At 36.4% G+C, this 21,205-nt stretch overlaps 1 protein-coding gene and 1 non-coding gene across 4 annotated transcripts in view; one reads left to right on the forward strand and one right to left on the reverse strand.

Moving 5' to 3' along the window:
• Nucleotides 1-21,205, reverse strand: part of Mdga2 (MAM domain containing glycosylphosphatidylinositol anchor 2) — an 818,335-nt gene that overhangs the window by 134,278 nt on the left and 662,852 nt on the right. For all 3 annotated transcript variants that reach the window (XR_004946565.1, XR_004946564.1, XM_036206646.1), the window contains exon 9: nucleotides 7,752-8,021. Coding sequence is in view for 1 of the 3 variants with exons in the window: in XM_036206646.1 (XP_036062539.1) it covers nucleotides 7,752-8,021 (270 nt within the window). In the remaining 2 variants the exon portion in view is untranslated. The remainder of the gene's footprint in view (nucleotides 1-7,751; nucleotides 8,022-21,205) is intronic.
• LOC118595886 lies at nucleotides 18,106-18,209 on the forward strand. Its single transcript, XR_004946582.1, has one exon. It is a non-coding gene; the product is annotated as a U6 spliceosomal RNA (small nuclear RNA).

A 21,205-nucleotide genomic window follows, 5' to 3' on the forward strand; every position in this document is an offset into this window, starting at 1 on the left:
CAAAGGCCCGATATTTTGTTACTAAACAGTAAGACATAACTGATTAACAATTGCAGAGTAATTTCAAAATAAACCAATAGAAGCAAATTTTTCCTTAACAATCTCCATTAATTTCATTGCAGTGTTTTCAATGGTAGAACCTTTATACATATAGAGAGATGGAGTATGACTTACTCATTTCATAATAAAGTTAGTATCCACGGTATTCATGACAGGTATACCAATGATTAAGCTACTTTCAATAATGAGGCATATAAAATTATTGGAAAAGCCTCAAAAAGAATTAGATTCCACTTTCATCTAGAATGAGGAAAAATTATTAGGATGCCAGAGCCATTAAGGTAATGGGATGTGGATTTGATGGTGGCTGAGCAACAGGATGGAAGAGGTCCTAGTTCACAGAGCTCTGCAACAGAATCCTTATAGTAGTTGCAGAAGTAATACATCAGGTAGTAACCAGAGCAAAATAATTTCCTATTTCCATCCTAATTATGATTACTTGGAAATTATTGGCATTTTCAGATGTTCTACATAATTAATATATTAATACATGAATTACTATAATATATATCACAGCCTATATGCTGACAGCTGACTAATGTGCAGACATCACCATAGTATACAAAGGCTAGTCTAGAGGAACACACAGGACTAGTATTTCATAAAATAATGTCATGAAAACAAAGGAACAAACTCCTAAAAAGATGTAATCTGTTAGGCAGTGTTATCCCATTCAAAGTGACTTTGAAGTATCTTGTAGAATTGAGAGATAATCTTTAGACTTTTTGTGAGGTTTGAATGTGGATGGCAATGAAACTTTTCTGTATCTCACAGGACATAAAGAGCACCAGTATTTCTTGTATAACGGTAAGAAGCGATTTCTAGGAAAATAAATCCCAGGAATATAGACATGGAGTTAAAACCAAGAAAGAGTGAAAAAGAGGAGATAAAGTGCTATTAAAGTATCCCAAAGACTACATGGCCCTAACACATAAAACAGGAAGAAAATAAAATCATGCAATTATAAAACTAGCTAAGGCTTAGAGAGTATTTTTCTGTTTCTAGGATATAATCTAGCATATCATATTTATTATGTACTCACAAAAGCTTATCAAATATTTTCAGGATTGTAAAAATTTCCTCAGTTAATTCACTGGTACATAGTCTTCATACTCAATTATAATAATGGTTAAGCCAACAAAAATATTCTGCATGTCTAGTGTTACCTTTACACCTTTTTAATTAAAATATAATTGCATCATTTTTCCCTTTCCTCCTCCAATCTCTCCCATGTTCCATCTGCCCTTGCTCACTGCTAAATTCATGGCCTCTGGTCTCTTTTTATTTAAATATATATGTATATACAGATTGCTCACTCTGCTTGGCATTGGATAACTTTTTGAAAAGAATAATATATTTTCTTCTTAAAAAATCTAAAATTATTTCCAAATATTAAATATTAATTGTTTTATAATTCTAACTGGATGTATTTTCTGGAAGCCACAGGGCGCTATGTTTTCCTTTTCCAGGCTAAATAAGAAAACAATAATTCTTTTAATTTTTATGTCATATAAACTAGAATAACAATTACCTGGGCTTATGTTTTCATGTGATACCATCATCTACATTTTTTATAAATAGCTCATGAAAAGTTAAACTGAAAGCTTTTCCTTTTGGTGTGTGATTTTAATGTCTGATATCCCTCACCACATGCAAATTTAAACAATCATCATCACAAGAAGCTATTTAAGAATTACATAGAGAGAGTGGTTAAAAACAACATGTGAAATCACTTCGAACTGTCATCCTGATTGCTAAGTACAAAGGAGTAGCAACTAAAATATTTGATAAACAAACCCTTTGGGATTTCATGAACCAGTGCTTTGTTTTATTACAAATAACAGCATCCTTTCTGTTAAAAAGGAGTAAAACCATGTCTTCCTTAACTTCTGGTTCTCTTGATAGAATCAGTACACAGGCATTTTCCCTTCTCCATAATCAAGCTTCAGGAGAATTCTCCCCTTGTCCATCTGGTGAAATTGTGATGACGTTTTAATATGGAGGCATTTCTAGATATTTGCTGATGAGTTACATAAACCAACATATAAACTGATGGCTTCTGTAGGTTAAATCATTCTGCCAGATTGCTTTGCTCTACTGTTAGCTATAACCTAGTTCCATTAGCTCTACAGGGGACAAGAACAACCAGTACTTACAGCTCGGCTGAGTCATGAAAACTCTCACTATGTCACTAAACATCAGGAAGACACAACACAACAATCCTTTTTGCCTTGCTGAATTTTAAAAGAGAAATCTTCAGGAATGTAATCAATGAGAAACATGTGTTAGTTATCTAAGACTGCCAAAAAAATTTACTGCGAACTGGTGGCTTAAGGTTTTGCTCTTTCTAGGTTTGGGTTTGAGGGGCAGACAAAAACCGGAAGCTGTTTTCCAGCATGGTGTCTCTTCCTGCTGAGGCTGCAGAGGAGCTGAGGATCTTCTCTTTCAGTCCTGAGACATCAGAGCATCTTTGGCTCCTCTTTGCATCAGTTAATACTCAAACTCCCTCCTCTTCCCTCTCAGATTTCACTCTGCCTCCTCAACATGAGAACATGAACAATTAATTACACTTGGAGCTCTCTTGAAACAGCCAGGTTATTCTCCTCTGAGAACTCTTTATTTTGTTGTTTGTTTGTTTGTGTTTGTTTTTCGAGACAGGGTTTCTCTGTGTAGCTTTATGCCTTTCCTGGAACTCTCTGAGGTCCAGGTTGGCCTTGAACTCACAGAGATCCACCTGCCTCTGCCTCCTGAGTGCTGGGATTAAAGGCATGCGCCACCACTGCCCTGCTTACCTTAGCCACTGTTTTATCTTAGCATGTGGTGTAAGTTTTGAGCTGCAGAATGAGGCCATAGACACAACCTTGGGGTCAGTCATTAGCCTGCTATGAAATCCATTGTTCACTTCCAACCTGAACTACTCCTTATCTTTGTTCAAACGCATCTCTTTTCCTAATTTTAAAAATGAATTTATTCTTGTTTTCTTTCTTTTAATAAAAAATGTTGCTATCAAGTCACCTATCTATTTAATCAGTAAAGATTTACCATCCTTTCTGGATCAAAATATGTGTTAGGATCAAATACAGAAAGATATTTAGTCATGACAGTAATGATTCTAGGTCTTTTAAGCATTTGGGGATGCTTTTCATAAGCGGAACCATTTCATCATGGCATAATGTAAAACTTCATTTGAACTCTGCTATAATGGCATAAAACTATTTATTAAGATACAAATATAATGTCTATCTACTAATATAAATGTGTGCATATATATATATATAAACTTAAAATTTCATGTTTTACAAATGAGTTAATGTTAGTACACCAATGTGTCATAATATTCCATATTAATCTGGGCAACTATAAACATTCCCTCAGAAGTAAATATGGTAAATGATCACTAGATTCTCTACCCCTTGTTTCTCTCAAGATAGCTGAGAGGAATTCTCAGCTGTGATTAACTTCTGAGGGAAGCTAATTCTGATATAATTCAGTAAAAGAACTATATTTTCTTTCAAAAGCCCTTCCCTTCCACTGACACATACACTATGAAATGCCTACTCCTCTATGCATATCCCTGGTTGTGCTTTACTTAAAATTTGATCTTTTCCTTCTCTCTCTCTCTCTCTCTCTCTCTCTCTCTCTCTCTCTCTCTGTGTGTGTGTGTGTGTGTGTGTGTGTGCGTGTTTTAAATATTTCACTTTATGTGGTTATCTTGAAACAATAATGTTGACCTGAAGTTTAAAGAGCACACACCACAGAAAGAAAATAATGCCTGAAGGTATTTCTTTTCCCCCTGTGAGAAAACTTATAACAGATTTATTCCTTTCCACGGTTATCAAAATCCACTTGCTGCACCCCATGGATGTGAGGTAGAAGAATGGAGCTTAGAGTTTCTTCTGGTCTCAGCTTGTCCTCGACTTTTCAAAGAGAATTTGGGTCACATTAGAAGGAAGAAATGAAAATCTTACAGAAGCAGCATGGTCCTAAACCTGACAGCCAGGGTCACTTCAGAAAATTGGAAATTGCCTAAAGCCAAAAGAGTGAAAAGCATACAGTTAATTTATGATGTCTATTTTTTTAAAGGATTAATGAATGAAAGTCAGACTCCTCATTTGTGCCAACATGAGAAAAGTAATTGCCTCTACATGATTCCTATTATTATTGAAAGCACTATGTAGAAAACGACTAACTGGGTCAGATGGCTCAGCACGTATGGTCATTGGGAACCAACCCTGACATCCCGAGTTCCATCCTGGGATTCATATAGTGGAAGAAGAGAACTGAACCCTGCAAGAAGTCCTCTGACCTCCATGTATATGGAAGGCGAACACCCTCATACATGTACACACAGGCACAGGAAACAAATAGAAGTGGAATAGTTGTTAAAAGATTGTCAGTAAACTAGATCATGGCAAATCTCTTCTTAAATAACAGAGAACATTCCAGTCCTTATTAATTTCACTACACTGACATTACCCTCTCCCCAAGTTAAGCACACTGTCCTAGGAACTTTTGGCTTTGTGTTAATAGTCTACTTTAAGAATCAAATTATAAAAGGATTTCATTAACAGTGGCAAAGACTGCTTCATATTCCTTGGTAGCCAAGCGAATTTCATCAATCTAATATTATGTTTTAGGTAGTAAAAATGGCTCAAGTTTAAAGAGAGTGTCTTAGTTAGGGTTGCTATTGCTGTGACATAACACCATGACCAAAAGGCAAGTTGGGGAGAAGAGGGTTTATTTGGCTTACTCTTCAGCATTGCTGTTCATCACTGAAGGAAGTCAGGATTGGAACTCAAACAGTACAGGATCGGAGAGCTGCTTACCTGCTTGTTTTCCATGGTCCTCTCAGCCCACCTTCTTATAGAACCCAGGACCAGCAGCCCAGGGATGGCACCACCCACCATAGGCTGCCCGCCCCCACACTGATCGATCACTAAATAAGAAATGCCTCACAGGTGGATCTCAAAGAGGCATTTCCTCAGCTGAGGCTCCTTCCTCTGATGACTCTAGCTTGTGTCAAACTGACACACAAAGCCACCCTGTACAGAGAGATTGCTCAAAATCAGAACTTAACAACTAGATTTCTTGTTAATGAACAAGTTTTCAGTCTGGGATAGTTTCATCATTTTTTTTTTTTTAACAACAGCTTTTCAGAGATGACACAGGGGCCATCTTCTTCATTCAATATCACAAATGCTCTAACTGTTTAATGCGATTTTACTTAAGACAGAATAACATTGAAAAGGTAATTTCCTTGTAATACATTCCAAAACTCTGGTTCAAAAAGAGAAAAAGAACAGATTTACCCCAGCACAGAGACTATCAGAATAATTTCAACAAGTGTCTAAAACTATACAAAGGGAACGTACAGTTGCTAACGACATCAAAATGTATTAGTACTTCTCCCAATTTGTCATACTTTGTATCTAGATTATTGCTCTGCCATGAAATATTTGAGAACATGTGACAAGCCAAGACAAACTGAGACACTGAGCCTTGGACACTGAGAAGTAATAGCTAAGAAAACAAAACATTGCTGCTACTCATATTAAAGAAGATGTCAGAAAATGGAAAGACCTCCCATGCTCATGGATAGGCAGGATAAACATAGTAAAAATGGTGATCTTACCAAAAGCAATCTATAGATTCAACACAATCCCCATCAAATTACCAACACAATTCTTCACAGATAGCCAAAAGAATCCTGTACAATAAAACAACCTCTGGAGGCATCACGATCCCTGACCTCAATCTCTACTATAGAGCTACTGTAATAAAAACAGCTTGGTACTGGCATAAAAACCAACATGTGGACCAATGGAATAGAACTGAAGACCCTGACCTTAACCTGCACACCTATGAACATATAATTTTTGACAAAGAAGCCAAAAATGTACAATGGAAAAAAAAGCATCTTCAACAAATGGTGCTGGCATAACTGGATGTCAATGTGTAGAAGGCTGCAAATAGATCCATATCTGTCACCATGCACAAAACTTAAGTCCAAGTGGATCAAAGACCTCAACATAAATCCAGTTACTCTGAACCTGATAGAAGAGAAAGTAGGAAGTACTCTTGAATGCATTGGCACCAAAGATCACTTTTTAAATATAACACCAGTAGCACAGATACTGAAAGAAACAATCAATCAATGGGACCTGTTGAAACTGAGAAGCTTTTGTAGAGCAAAGGACATAGTCAACAAGACAAAGCAACAGCCTACAGAATGGGAAAAGGTCTTCATCAACCCGACATCTGACAGAGGGCTGATATCCAGAATATATAAAGAACTCAAGAAATTAGACATCAAAATGCCCAACAGTCCAATTAAGAAATGGGCTATAGAACTAAACAGAGAATTCTCAACAGAGGAAGTTCAAATGGCTGAAAGACATTTAAGGAATTGCTCAACATCCCTAATTATCCAGGAAATGCAAATCAAAATGACTCTGAGATACCACCTTACACCTGTCAGAGTGGCTAAGATCAAAAGCACAGAAGACAGCTTATGCTGGAGAGGATGTGGAGCAAGGGAACTCTCCTCCACTGCTGGTGGGAATGCAAGCTTGTACAGCCACTTTGGAAATCAATATGGCGCTTCCTTAGAAAATTGGGAATCCATCTCCCCCAAGACCCAGCTGTAGTATTCTTGGGCATATACCCAAGGAATGCTCAATCATACCCCAAGGGCATTTGCTCAGCTATGTTCATAGCAGCATTGTTTGTAATAGCCAGAACCTGGAAACAACCTAGATGCCCTTCAACTGAAGAATGGATAAAGAAAATATGGTACATATACACAATGGAGGACTACTCAGCAGAGAAAAACAATGACATCATGAGGTTTGCAGGCAAATGGATGCATCTAGAAAAAATCATCCTGAGTGAGGTAACCTAGACTCAGAAGGACAAACATGGTATGTACTCACCCATAGTTAGGATACCAGATGTAAAACAAGATGACTAGACTGCTACACAACTCCAAGGAGGCTAACTAGGAAACAGGACCCTAGGAAAGACACAGGGATCGCCCAATGACAGAGAAATGGATGAGATCTACATGACCAACCCGGACAACAGTGGGAGTAATGAAGGGCAAGGTTTGAGGGAAAGAAAACTTAAGGGAGCAGGAGATCCCAGCTGGATCAAGAACAGAAAGGGAGAATGAGGAATAACAGGCCATGATAAATGATGACCACATGAGAACTGGAATGGGCAGAGTACTGGAGAGGTCCCAGGAATCCACAATGATATATCCTCTGTAGACTGCTGGCAATGGTCGAGAGAAAGCCTGATCTGACCTAGGCTGGTGATCAGATGGCCAAAAAAAAATGAGAGCCAGACCACGTGACTTATCTTGCAATTTTTTCTCAGTACCACTAGTTACCACAATCAATTAATTGTGTTATCACTTAAAGGAACAAACAATATCAGGAGAACTTCCTCATTTCATGTGAATTCAGACAGACATCTGTATTGTTTTATAGGCACAGGCATTATTCTCACCAAAAAGACAGAACTGCCCTAAAAACAACCAAATAGATGTTACAACTACAACAGTAAAGTCACAAATGTACAAACCTATCTATCCATTTACAAAATGATTTCAATCCAGCATTCATGTAAGCCCCAAATCTATTACTCTAAAATCATGTATTAACAAAAATCAAATCAATTTAGTATCCTACCTGTAACGAGAAAGCTGCATCTCCCTGCTCCGGCTTCATTTATGATGCTGCAGTTATAAACGCCATAGTTTTCATTGGAAAGACTTTTTACTGGGTACTCTGTATACTCCTGAGAGTCAAACTGACCAGTCCGTAATAACTTATTGCCCAAACGCCACTCATAGGTCAGCACTCGTATTGGATACGCCCTCAGTACCCTGCAGCTCATGGTCACACTTCTGTCCTGTCCTTGACGGATTTCCAAGAATGCTGGTTCCACAGCTGGGGGATCTGGGGGGAAAGGCAGGTTAAAACAGATGAAAGATGAGGCTTTTAAAACAGCAATCTTATTGGCTATTCTATTATGATGTGTGTATTTTAAAGAACATACCTTACAGTGGGTGAGTATAAAAGGTGGGTGGAGAATATATAAAAATCGAAGAATTTCATCTTGAGCTGGGAAATAAGATTTTCTCAGAGTAGATAGTCTATGAGACTTTACACAAAATAAACAACAACAACAACAACAACGAAACGTTTACAAATAAACCAACAACAAAAAAAACCCTTTTATTTCCTTCTAGGTGCTTCCAGGAAAAGCAAAATTGCCAAAACTATTTATTTACATGTTCTGGCGCCAATGAAGCTATGTATGCACAAACAGAATTATAACAAGGTTTTATATTAGTATGAGACTGTAAAGTAGAAAGTGTTCTGTTTCATCTGTAAATTGTAATTATCACTGTTGAGCTCAGTCTGTGGATCTGGTCCTAGTCAGTTTATAAAATCAGAAAGACAAATTTATAAATCAGTGGTTTACATAGTTTGGTTTGATCTCCTTGGACTGGAAGTCCACAATCCATAAACCTTAAGCACACTTTTCAAACTATACCACAGTTTAAGATGGCTTTCAATCTTGCTGAAATAGTAGACTTATGTAGTGGTATGTGCTCTGCCCATGACCTTGGGATATAGGAACCCAAAGGAAGCAGTGCTTCCTGCCATTGTATGGGACCTCTTAAAAGATAAGGGAGAAGGGGAATGAGCTCTTTCCACCTGCTTCCTGCTTCATGGTCTGATCGAACTGCCAGGTGAATTGGCTCCCAGTTAGATCAGAGGACGACTTCAGCTGTCTACTCCGTTCTGTATTTGTGAGTGTATTTCCTCAATTTATATCTTAATAAATCCCTATTACCCATTAAATATACTCACTTGGATTTGCCATATTTGTGGGGTTTTTTTTCACGTAATTAAAACTTGCTGTATTTGGTACCTAACATTTTTTTATTTTGATGATGGAATTTCCAATACACTATTTAAAGGATACAAAATACACACTTCTGATTTTTGAAAGCCAACATACAAACCTTTACTAAAATGTTTAGCAATCTTCAATTAAAAACTAAATTCTGAAGTGGATGATGTGACCTATCCATTTTGTCACAGAAGCTGTACAATCACATAAGGTTGGAATGATTGGCAAGTCCACCCTTAACTGGACATTTATGGGCCTCTTGCAAATTTTGCACCATAAAAACTGCACAGCTGTATCTAGTGGCTCTTACTTCACAGTGCTCAAAGGTTTTGGACATTGATTATTGTCAGTCTGGAATTCTCTTCACCCTGTGTTGCCTGTTAAATAGTTTCGGTCTCTATTCCCATTATCAGTCTACTGAAGGGCCTTTCTCACTCATTTCAGCAGCCATCTTTTAAGCCATCAATTATAACTTCATCTATTCAATTTTCTTTCTTTGGATTCTTGTCCTAACAGCAATAAGTATTTTTCTACATGCAAGGAAACATATCCTGCTTTTCATGTATTTCCTGGTACAACACAGACAAGGCATTTTAAGGAAGGTGGTGCCTGTGTTGTGTCCTTTAGGAAACAAAGGACGTGTAAGGTGCATATGCCATAGAAAGAGACATTCCAGGTATGAGAGAAGGGTACATACAAAGGAGCCAAGGAGGAGAGAGTGCTCAGAGGAAGCAAAGGAACTACCAGAACCAGTGAATAAAACACCACTGTGGCTCTGGAGAAAACGGCAGTAGAAAGGCAGGAAAATCTGTTCAAAGAAACTTGGGCCTCATGTTACAGAGTTTGGTTTTACAGTGTCAGCGTCAGGAAAATGATACAAAATTAAAGGACTTACAGGATCAAATTGTTAGTCATATTACCAGTCCTTAAGAAAAATTCTGTAGTAAAAAAAGAAGGCATGAAGCAGAAGGGACGAGGCAAGTTGCAGAAAAATGACAGCATTAGTTTAAAAAAAAAAGGAAAAAAAAAAAGGTGAACAACTCTCTATGAGGTAGTGGGAAGACAGGGATTCCTTATGCAATGAGGTGGACAATGATGCCCGTTCTACAAATGAGAAGGAAAGAATGGGAGTCTAGTGTGCATGCTGATTTCCCTGCATGTGTGAATCACACTATGGGAATCTAGTGTGCAGTGGGCATGCTGATTCCCTCTATGTGTGAGTCACACAATGGGAATCTAGTGTGCAGTGGGCATGCTGATTCCCTCTATGTGTGAGTCACACTATGGGAATATAGTGTGCATGCTGATTCTCTGCATGTGTGAATCACACTATGGGAATCCAGTGTGCAGTGTGCATGCTGATTCCTGCATGTGTGAGTCACACTATGGGAATGTAGTGTGCAGTGTGCATGCTCATTCCCTGAATGTGTGAGTCACACTATAGTAATCTAGCGTGCATGTTGATTCCCTGCATGTGTGAGTCACACTATGGGAATCTAGTGTGCAGTGTGCATGCTGATTCCCTGCATGTGTGAGTCATACTATGGAAATCTAGTGTGAAGTGGGCATGTTGATTCTCTGCATGGGTGAGTCACACTGGTAGCAAAGACTTTCTCCCATTATCCTCTATTGCCACCTAATTTGTCTGTTTCCAGACATACAAGCTGTTTTTTATTGTTTCTTCTTTTGAAATTTTATTTTAATGACTCATGGTCAGATGAAAGTCCATACAGACTCAGTCCTCCAAAAGTGTCGATGCTTCTCTACAACAGGGTTTGGCTCTGTCACTCAGAGGAAAAGGGAAAAAGAAGAAACACTGTACAGTGTGGGAGTGTGTTTGATATATCAGAGTGTGTCGCATGAGGCTGATTGGTTAACTGAGTGATTGCCTACCTATGTTAGTTGGGTTAACTTCGACTAGCATTAACATTATCTAAATGGATTTTGTAGTTTTAAAATTTTTCTCTTGTAATGCCTTCTTATTTTTGCTTTACCTTTTTCAACTATATAATCAAGAATATTTAAATTTCATGAATTCAAGTTTTATTAATGTAAACTCATCTTTATTTTTAAGGTTTATTTTTTAAGAATGTATTTTATATACTATTGTAGCTACTCACGCATTCATTTATTGGTATTTGCATTTCACAGTTTTGGAAGTTTTAATTCTTAAGCTTCAGCATCCTCACATTCCCAAGCACCTCTTCTGACAAGCCTGTGCCTATCCTCTGTCATTTCCAGAGAGCTTGGCAACCCCCTTCCGCTAAGTATTTAGCATTTCATTCATTTGTAATGGATAAAATTGTTTGTTTTCATTTTGTGGGTTTTCTTTCCAAGTTCTGATTTTTTGATTGCATTCTTTTTTGACTGTTGGATTATAGAATTATCCAACCCCTTCCTTGCTGCCAGTTGGGGTTTGCTTATATATATATATTTTTTATTATTATTTTGATTTCATTACCATTGATCTAGAAAAAAGGCTAGCTAAATCTGAAAACTTTTTTCTTCTTTAACTTTCGTCCTGACGTGTGTCACTGTCTCATGGATTTTAATTCTCCTTTGCTCTTAAAATTCTATTATACAATGGGTGCAATGCTAAAATTTCTGTGCCCCAGGTCATTAGCCTTGTGTTCCTGAATACAGTAAGGCCTTTGACCTGTGATCATTTTCTTTGTATCTGTAGTCAGTATTCTGAACTTCCCACCACATCTTTTTTATCTCTGTGATCTTGACATGCAAAGACATATTTTCATATTAAAGTTGTTTTCCAAGGCATACAGTTTTATAGATTGGCAGTATTTTCTGCTTGTCAACACATACTTCCACTGTCTTTGGGTGGCCATGCATCCTGCAGAAAATTGATTTCAAAGCCTTCCATTTCTAGCTACTTTTTCTTCCACCTGGCTCCTTTCAACATGTCTTTGTCTTTGATGTCTGTGGTTCCATCCATGTTTATAAGTATGAGCTTCTTTTCAGGTGTAGGTTTCAATTGTTATAGCTTATAGCTGTTGGTTTACATTTGTCTTTTATCTATGATATTTTGGAGAGTTCTCATCATCAGCTCTTCAAACAAAACTTTTTTGTTTTCTTTAAGTCCTTACTTGGCTATATTTTCTCCTATATCTTACACATTTTTAAAACTAGTTTTCCAAAGTCTTTCTGTTTGTTTGTGTTTTTTCTGTATGTTATTACTAATAAATTCATCTGAGGAAATGCAGTCTATTAATTCTTTTTATAACTCTGCTTAATCTGCTAAATATGTTCATGGTGTTTTAAATTTGATAATTTAGATTTAATCTATAAACAGTCTTTGCAATTCTTCTGCACAGCTACTATACTGGCTAGCATGGTCAGACCTATTATCAATGTCCTTAAACAAAGTCACTATTTTATCCTGCGTGATAGTGAAGAGGTTGGGGACTACATTTCTGCTTCCTGTTGCTTTTCCTTTAGAGTTCATTGTGTTTCCTATCACTTTTTAAGTGTCGATTCTATTTCTACACTTTGAAACGTAAACTCATCTTGTTTTTTTTCCTGCAAAGACAACTCATATCCATAAGCAAGTATTAGCAGCAACACCTGCAATTATGCAATGCTCATGGCTGCATGCCTATTTGAACAATTAAATGATAGAGGCTGTGATATCAAAGTCTAGATTTCTGCATCTTAAACATTACAGTTTAAAAATGGCCAATTTCTTGCCCTGTATTGAGAGTCAAAGTATAAACACTATGTTCACTTTATCTGTGTTCTTACCTTGAATTCCACTCACCTGGGGAAGGGTCTACAAGGGTTTACAGTGGAGACCTTTCCTCATGAATACTCTAGATTTTAAGTCCTTTACCCACTGCTCAGGGATATCAACCACCAGACCTCATATTTATCCAAGTCAGCGAAGATACTCAATGAAAATGCAGCTGCTTTGACTGCTCTCCTACAAATTCACTGAAGTGCATTCTAATAAGCATTTTGATGTTCTCAATAGGACTTAAGAAACATTTCTCATTTGTTTCTTAACAATGAAAGGGCTTTTGTAGAATATTTGTAGACTACAGAGCCAAGGGAACATATGACTCTAAAAACCATAAGATCATGGCATAAAAGCATACCTTGAAATCTCAGAACATGGAAGGCTAAGGCAGAAAGGTCAGTTCAAGGCCAGCTTAGGCTATGTGAAATCTGTCTTTAAAATAAAGTCTCAAGGGATGGGGAGGTTTCAAGTTGTAGGGACAGTTTAGAGTGTGTGTAAGCAGTCAAGTAAAATGCAAAGTTGGTTTTTCCATTGAGTATAATAACTCATAGGGCAGGAATTAAATAACTACTAAAGAGGAATATATAAAAATATTGTGAAGATTCCAAATATGTATGTTAGACAAATTAAAGGGTTACATTAAAAAAATAGATTTATTCATTTTATTATATGTTGTGAGTGTTTTGCCCTCATAAATGTATCTGCACCATATGAGTTGTTGGTTACAGATGGTTGTGAACCACCATGTGGGTGTTAGATATTGAATCCATGTTCTTTTTAAGAGCAACAGGTACTCTTAATCCCTGAGCTATCTCTTCAGATCTAAGGGCTGCATGTTTTAAATAAAAGAAATAATAAAATGTCCAATCACAGTAAGAAATAAAGACACATCTATGGTGATATTTTATTTGTACTGAAATGTGATTTTATTTGTATATTAATAAAGTTGCCTTGGGATCAGAGCAAGCCATAGCAGAAGCTGGGCAGTAGTGGTGCACGCCTGTAATCCCAGCACTTAGGAGGCAGAGCTAGGCAGATCTCTGTATGTTCAAGGATACAGCCAGCATGGCAGACACACGCCTTTAATCTCAATACCAACCATAGAAGACCTGGAGGTCTGTACAGACAGGCAGTGATGAGGAGGTCATATGGTTGGGTTTACAACCAATGAGAAGGTAGAACAGAAAGTCTATAAAAAAGACAGGACACAGGAAGTAGGTCTCTTGCGGAGAGAAAAGACAGAGTAGCAGTTAAGGGTAAGGTTTTCAGCTCTCAGCTATTGCTCTGTCCTCTTGGCTTTTAACTCTGCAACTGGCTCTGTGTTTCTTATTTAACAAGACAGTTACATCTACACACATCTATCTGAAAATATCTAGTTTTTGATAAATTAACTCCAATATAATATGTGAAAGTAAATGTGCATGGTGCCAATATATTATAGGCTATAGATTTGGGGCATGTAAAGGAAGAGTTAAACAGTAGAGAAAACTAGGGATAACCTTTTTGCCTAGGATCAATGTCTATGGTTATAAAGGAAAGTTGTTTTTATAGATTCTAACAAAAATATATGAGGATCTTACACACACTTCCCTCAGTCTCTATTCCTCAACCATTATGTGGTACATAGAATACTAAATACTCTGGGCAATGGCCTTCTAGAGGACCAGCATCCTTCCTTTATGACCTTTCCTTGTTATTTTCAGGTCTAGAATACCTACCTAAGGAGAAGCCTCCCATTGTATCCTTACTGGGTTCATTTTCTTGATTTCCCTGATCATCTGTCTACTTTCTCAACCAAGTCTTCTTTCTATAATACGTGTCAAGCAAGCCCTTTTGTGAGCAGACCACTGGCTCTGACATTTCTATTTTAATTTTTCCTAATTAAAAAGTGTATTTCTTCTTTGAGAATTCTGTAATTGTTTTGATCACATGAAACCCATCCTCCAACTCTTACTATTACCCCCACTTTCCTACCCACCCAAATTTGTGGTTATGTTGTTGTTGTTTTAACATTCATCAAGTCTAATTGGTGCTGGCCATATATATTCTTGGATATGTGGTCTTCTCCTGTAGCATGATTAACTTACCAGGAACTACATTCCTAAAAGAAAACTCACTCTCCTCATTCATGCAGCTATCAATTGCCAATAGCTCCTTGGCTAAGAGTAAGCTAAAACAAGATGAAATAAATACTTTGAATAGACTCTGTCATTCATTGGGATAGAAGAAGTAATTAAAAATCTCCCAACAAAAAATAAAGCAAACAAAAAAACCTAGGGCCAGATGGATTCAGTTCAGAATTCTATCAGATTTTCAAAGGAGAGCATACACGAAAATTCCTCAAATTACTCAGCAAAATAGAAAATGAAGGAACATTTCCAAAATGTTATTATGGAGCCAATATTATGCTGATACCAAAACCAGACAAAACCCTATCAAAAACATAAAATCATATGTCAATATCTATGATGAAAACGGGCTGTTTTCTTCCTAATATGTTCTTTTGAGTCATTGTTCTGCTGTCAATAGCTGACCTTTTTAATCTTTTAGAGTTTGTGAATTTAGAATCCAATGTTTATGATCATTTTCAGATCTAACTATAATGAAGTATGCTTCTTTTAATCTCCTAGATATCACATGTATGTCTTATGTAGTAAGAACTCCATGAAACACATACATCTTTTATCATTAAAAGGGTAGTAGTTGGAGAGGGGGAAGGCTGGATCAGTAGGTAAGAGATTGTGACCAACAAGTATGAGGGCTGAGTCCAAATATCGAGTACCAACACAAACACTTTGCTTGCCTCAAACTCTACCTATATGAGGCAGAGATAAGCTAATCCCAAGAGCTAGCTCACAATCCAGTTAGCTGAAATGAGTAAACTTTAGTTTCAGTCAGTGCTTAAAGGCAGTAAGACAGGGTGATATAAGAAGACCCCCAATGTCCTGCTCTGGACTGCACATGTACATGCATAAACACGTGTACCTGCACACTCAGATGCATGCAATACACACACACACACACACACACACACACACACACACACACACACACACACATTCTGTAGTTTAAGCCAGGCATAGGGGTGCACACTGATAATCCCAGCAGTCTAGAGATAAAGTCATGAGGACTGTTGAAATTTGGAGATCAGTCTGAGCTACATGGTGAGTTTCAGGCCAGCCAGGGATATCTAGTGAGATCTTGTCTTCAACAATGAGAAAAAAACAATAACTGTAGTTTGATACAGAGAATGGACATTTAGTTTTGTGGGCTGGAATTACAGGGTACTAAATATATGGGGAAGGTGTAGTGTAAGTGATAAACCAAGCAAGGTTTGGAAACAAAAGTATTTAGTAGGAAAGTTATGAGGGAAATCAGCCAGCATGTTAAATCATCAGGACCTGGAGGTAGAAACTTAGAGCCCTGAGGAGGATTTTGTTAGAATGGAACATTTCAGAGACTCAGAAGTTGGCAGTACTTATAAGACCAAAGATATTACCACTGAATTGAAGGATAAATTCAGAGAAGTTTGATAATACAGAAGTCAAACATAAACAAGTTAAGGGAATACAGAGTCACTCTCAAGTTGTATTTTTAAAATAAATAAATAAATAAAAATGAAGTGTTTGCAGTTGATTATGTTTCATATTAAGAATTCATTTTTAAAGTAATAAGGTAATTAAGGCTATCTAGCAGGGATGTATTCTAAAACACACACTTATTTTTGGCTACTTTGAGAATACTTTTATCTCTCTGGCATCTTAGATTTTTTCAAATTGTGATTTTCTGGTACCATCTCTATATGTGAGTGTCATTTTTCTCACATAAATCACCCAGGGTAGTCTGTTAATGGCTTGTAAGAATATCTGGTAATTTAGTTTAAAATTTTTCAAATACAGTATGATTTTATAAAGTCTAATAGACTGAGTTGGAAAGCATCCCTAAATTGCCGTGATCGTTACTTCTATTTAAAAGGCTGCCAGGAGGGATTTGGATTCCAGGATGTTTTTAATCTCAGAAAGCCAGTGCATGTGGGACTGCAAGTTCACTCACTATAGTCTGATGAAATTTGCCTATGGAAACTCTTCATGAAAGGCTCACCTTCAGCATACTAGATATTAATGAGCTGCACATTTCACTCTTTGGTACATCTAGTTAGAAGGCTCAGCCTCTGCAGTCATGATGAAATATATGGTGAGAAGACAGAAATCATGAAAGAACCTGAAGGTGCTAAAAATGTCCAGTGAACTGAATAGAACCAGTTTTTCATGCTGCATGGAGTTCTTCAGTATATTTATTAAAAATATTTAATGCTAATGAAATTATAGGTAAAAATACTATACAAAATTATGTAAGTATATGTAATGCCAAAAGTAGGGTTACTTAAGATAAGTAAGTTACTCATGTTTCTTTCAATTGAGCCAAAATGATGTTTAAAAGTATACAAGGTGTATCCATTAGTGTCTATTTCAAAGTCATTCTAAATGCTCTTAAAATAAGCTACATTTGCTGCCATAGAGTATTCACTCAATACTAGGTAGTAAGATAGATACAAAGATTATGCCCTTAGGACAGACAGTGACACATTTTTTAGAAGAGCTTAAAGCATAGAAGAGTTAAGAAATATTACTCATCTAAAAATGGCAGAATAAGGGATAAAGCAAAGCAATTTTATTTCAGAATGTTTCTCTCCATTGTAATTTGTGCCTTGCTATTTTGAAAAGAGATACCAATTTGTTATGGTTTAATTATTTTACTCAAAGAGGACCATGAATAGAAGTTGACCCAATCACACTAATACCAACTGAGAAACAGAAAATCCTCAAGGAATAAAACCATTGGGGCAAAGCTTATAGGTTAAAGAAAATAAATGTCGGTGAAGGATTTCAAACCAGAATCAACTTGCAATTTGTGTATCACTCTGTGCATATGAATGCATGTATTTCTCATATACCAGTGTATATGTCTAAAGGTAAAAGTATAACTTTTGAAAACCATTAAGTATTTAATTGTAATAAACTCATTAAATAAGTTGTTCTGAGTTTAGACATTTTTCTTTACATAATTACTGGCTCAAGATGTCTGGTCAAGGGTTCAGAATAGAAGTCAGTGCTCATGGTCAATGCATGCATATAAGTGGTCCAATTTCTGAGGATGTAGAATACTGTAGGGAAAAGTCTCTATTAGCTTTTATGTCTTAACAGAGGGATCAGAAACTATTTTGCAAGTTCTTTTGACATTGCATAAATAATCAACTTTTGCAATGACTTCTGGGCAACAATTGCCAATTTTAGATGAGTACCGGGGATGAAAGCAACATGTACTTTCACTTTATAAAAAATAATCTATTTAAGAATCATAAAAATCTTGTGCTCTCTTTGGCAGCACATATACTAAAATTCAAATGATACACAGATTGGCATGACTCTTGTGCAAGGGCAATGCACAAAACCATGAAGCTTTCATATTTTTATATACTACATGATGAGAGCATTTAAATTTTAAAAAGGCATGAAAATAAAATGAGGTGATTCTGTTTAATTCTGTATTAGTTACCAAAAAATAATTTTATCCAATAAAGAATCACAAAAATCTTTAAAACAATATTGATAACATTAATAGACCTATTCTTAAAACTTTTAATGGGGTGTGGGATGGATATTGAACATGTGTTGGACTGTCTTTAGTCACAACATTTTAGAAAAGAAGAATGGTTATCACATGGAGCACTTCCATGCAGAAACAGAAAACAGTACTAATGACTTTGGTATTAATGTTCACTACTAAAGAGACCTACATTAGAGTTAATTCTTAAAAACAAAAGACTTCCCAAATGAACCATTTGTTATCTATTCTTTTCTTGGTTTAAAAGGAGTAGGAACATTCTATTTTAAATAATTATCAGTAAGTTTGTAAGATCTTTCTAGATGAAGGTAGAAGAAAAATAAAATGATAATGTTTTGTGGTTAGTTTCTATATTAATATGTTTGCACACTTCACATTATACTTATTTAGTCCCAACAACAACTTTGTGAATTATCATCATGATCTCTCATTTAAACAGATAAAGAGAATTCTCTTAAGTAAGTGTTGGGAGCATGTAAGAAGGTGCTTATGCCTACAGATCTCTAGAGAAACCAGGAATGTTTAGCACACAGGATTGTCTTTCCAATGGGAAACATGAAGAACCTGCTATTCCTTCTAAAAAGCTGAGTCTTGGTAGTGATAAACAGCCTGATGATCTGTATTATGTGTTGGTCCAGGACTTAATCAAGCTTTTACAACCAAGACCAGAGACTTGTAATCTAAATGATCCTTATAGCCAGAGGTTCCGCCAAGTTCCCACAATCAGTACCAGAGATGACTAATAGTCCAAATGGTCTCTACCCTATCTGTGTGACTGATATCAGGTCAGACCTTAGACCCTTGAGCTAGTACAGGCAGCATCTCTCCAGAAACCATTTTCTTGGAAGAAATGACATGTACCCTGAGTCAAGTGTCAATGTAATTATGCTTCCTTGTGCAATGGGGATTGTATTACACAAGGAAACATTTTTCAAATTATACCGGGCTTAAATATGTGGCTTGCTTCTCTGCCTGACATCTGAAGACAATCCCTCCTTCATGTATGTATATTCTCAAGCACCTCATACATATTCCCAGTTACAGACTTTAGGTGCAAATACAAAGTATACAATTTCAAACTCTATAGCTAAACAATTTTTAGAAAATGTCATTTGAGAATAAGTAGATAGACTATTTCATTGTGATAGCTTCTGGATATTACATCAAAGGCATTTTCTATAGAATACATAATAAGTTAGTTTTTATTAAAATTGAAATTTCTGTTTTTGTAAAGTCACTCTTTGCTGTGGAATAATCCTTCTGTACACTATGAATTTGTATTACTCTCATTGGTTAACAAAAAGCTGACAGTCCAGTAGCCTATCTCCTCATGGTTTATATACCTTTGTCTGCTCAGCCATTCCTTCCTTCCCTGGGATTAATGGCCTGTGTGCTTCCCAAATACTGAGATTAAAGTTGTGAGATCCTAAGTATTAGGATTGAAGGCATGTGACTCCCAAGTACTGGGATTAAAGGCGTGTGCCACCACTGCCTGGCTCTGTTTCTCTTCTAGACTGAGTCAATCTCATATAGTCCAAGGTGGTCTTGAACTCACAGAGATCCAGATGGATATCTGCCTCCCAAATGCTAGGATCAAAGGCATTAATGTATTTTCAGAGCAAGGGACCAGACACCAATGAAAATGGATGGCCCAGGTAATTTAATATATTTAAAGACCTAAGGCTTTTCATGACAGTAAGACATGTCTGCTCCTGGCAGTGTCAACTTACTTCAGAGAAGATAAAGGGCATCGATGAAACTCCATATGGAGTTTGCTTTCTTTATTATATATATAATAACTCTATATGCATGGTATTCTGGAAAGGGTAAAACCCAAAAAGACATTAAAAAGACTATCTGCTGCTAGGGATTAGGAGAAGAAGAAGTTATGAACAGGTGAAACACAGAAGACTTTTAGGTCAATAAAAATATTCTGTGTGATGCCACAATGGTTACATGCTTAGTTCTATCAAATTATTAATCTTGTGGAATTTGCAGCACTCTGGAGAATTTCTAGGACTAGAGAAGAAAACTATGGTATCATTTCAAGATTCTGGCCTCCTATCTATCTGCTATGTATGTGTGTATGTATGTATGTATGTATGTATGTATGTATGTATGTATGTATGTATATATTTTTCTTTGTATCTATCTATCTCTCTCTCTCTCTCTCTCTATCTCTCTCTCTCTCTATCTATCTATCTACCTACCTATCTATCCATTGTCTATCTATCTACAGCTAGAACTCTTGGTATAGGAAACCAAGAAGGGGTAATATTAAACAAGAAGGAAGGACAGAATGCAGGCAAAAGGAGATGTGAGTTTTGGAAGAATATATAAAACTATCTGTTTTTCAACTCTGTCATAGGTTTTTCTATTTGTATGGCAGCTAAATGTATTAAAATATAATTGACAGTGAAAGCATAAAACCTTAAGCAAAGCTCCATGGCTTTGCTCTCCTAACTGTATAGAATTTCACCGAGAAATATGTACTGTGAGACAGGGCAGAGGTTCACCTGATGGACTACCATGGTATAAATGTCCAAAAATTTTATTTGTGACTTCATTACAAGAGTGGTTTTATTTTTAAAAGATAGGAAAATTTTAATCCACAAAACAGAAGCAAAATAATTAATTTGTTTCTGTTCACAATAGTCAAAATTAGACAATCTATTGCATTTCTATGCTACAAAATGAATTGGTAATTTAATAATAACTTCAATATGGAAAATGTTGGCCTAAGAAAAGTGTAGCTGAAATAACTACACTTACAACTTAAAGTCAATTATAACTCACCATTCCATATGTTGACAAGTCTAACAAAATAACTATTTAATTTAGAAA

The sequence above is a fragment of the Onychomys torridus genome, chromosome 14, assembly GCF_903995425.1.
Source record: "Onychomys torridus chromosome 14, mOncTor1.1, whole genome shotgun sequence".
Classification (NCBI taxonomy): domain Eukaryota; kingdom Metazoa; phylum Chordata; class Mammalia; order Rodentia; family Cricetidae; genus Onychomys; species Onychomys torridus.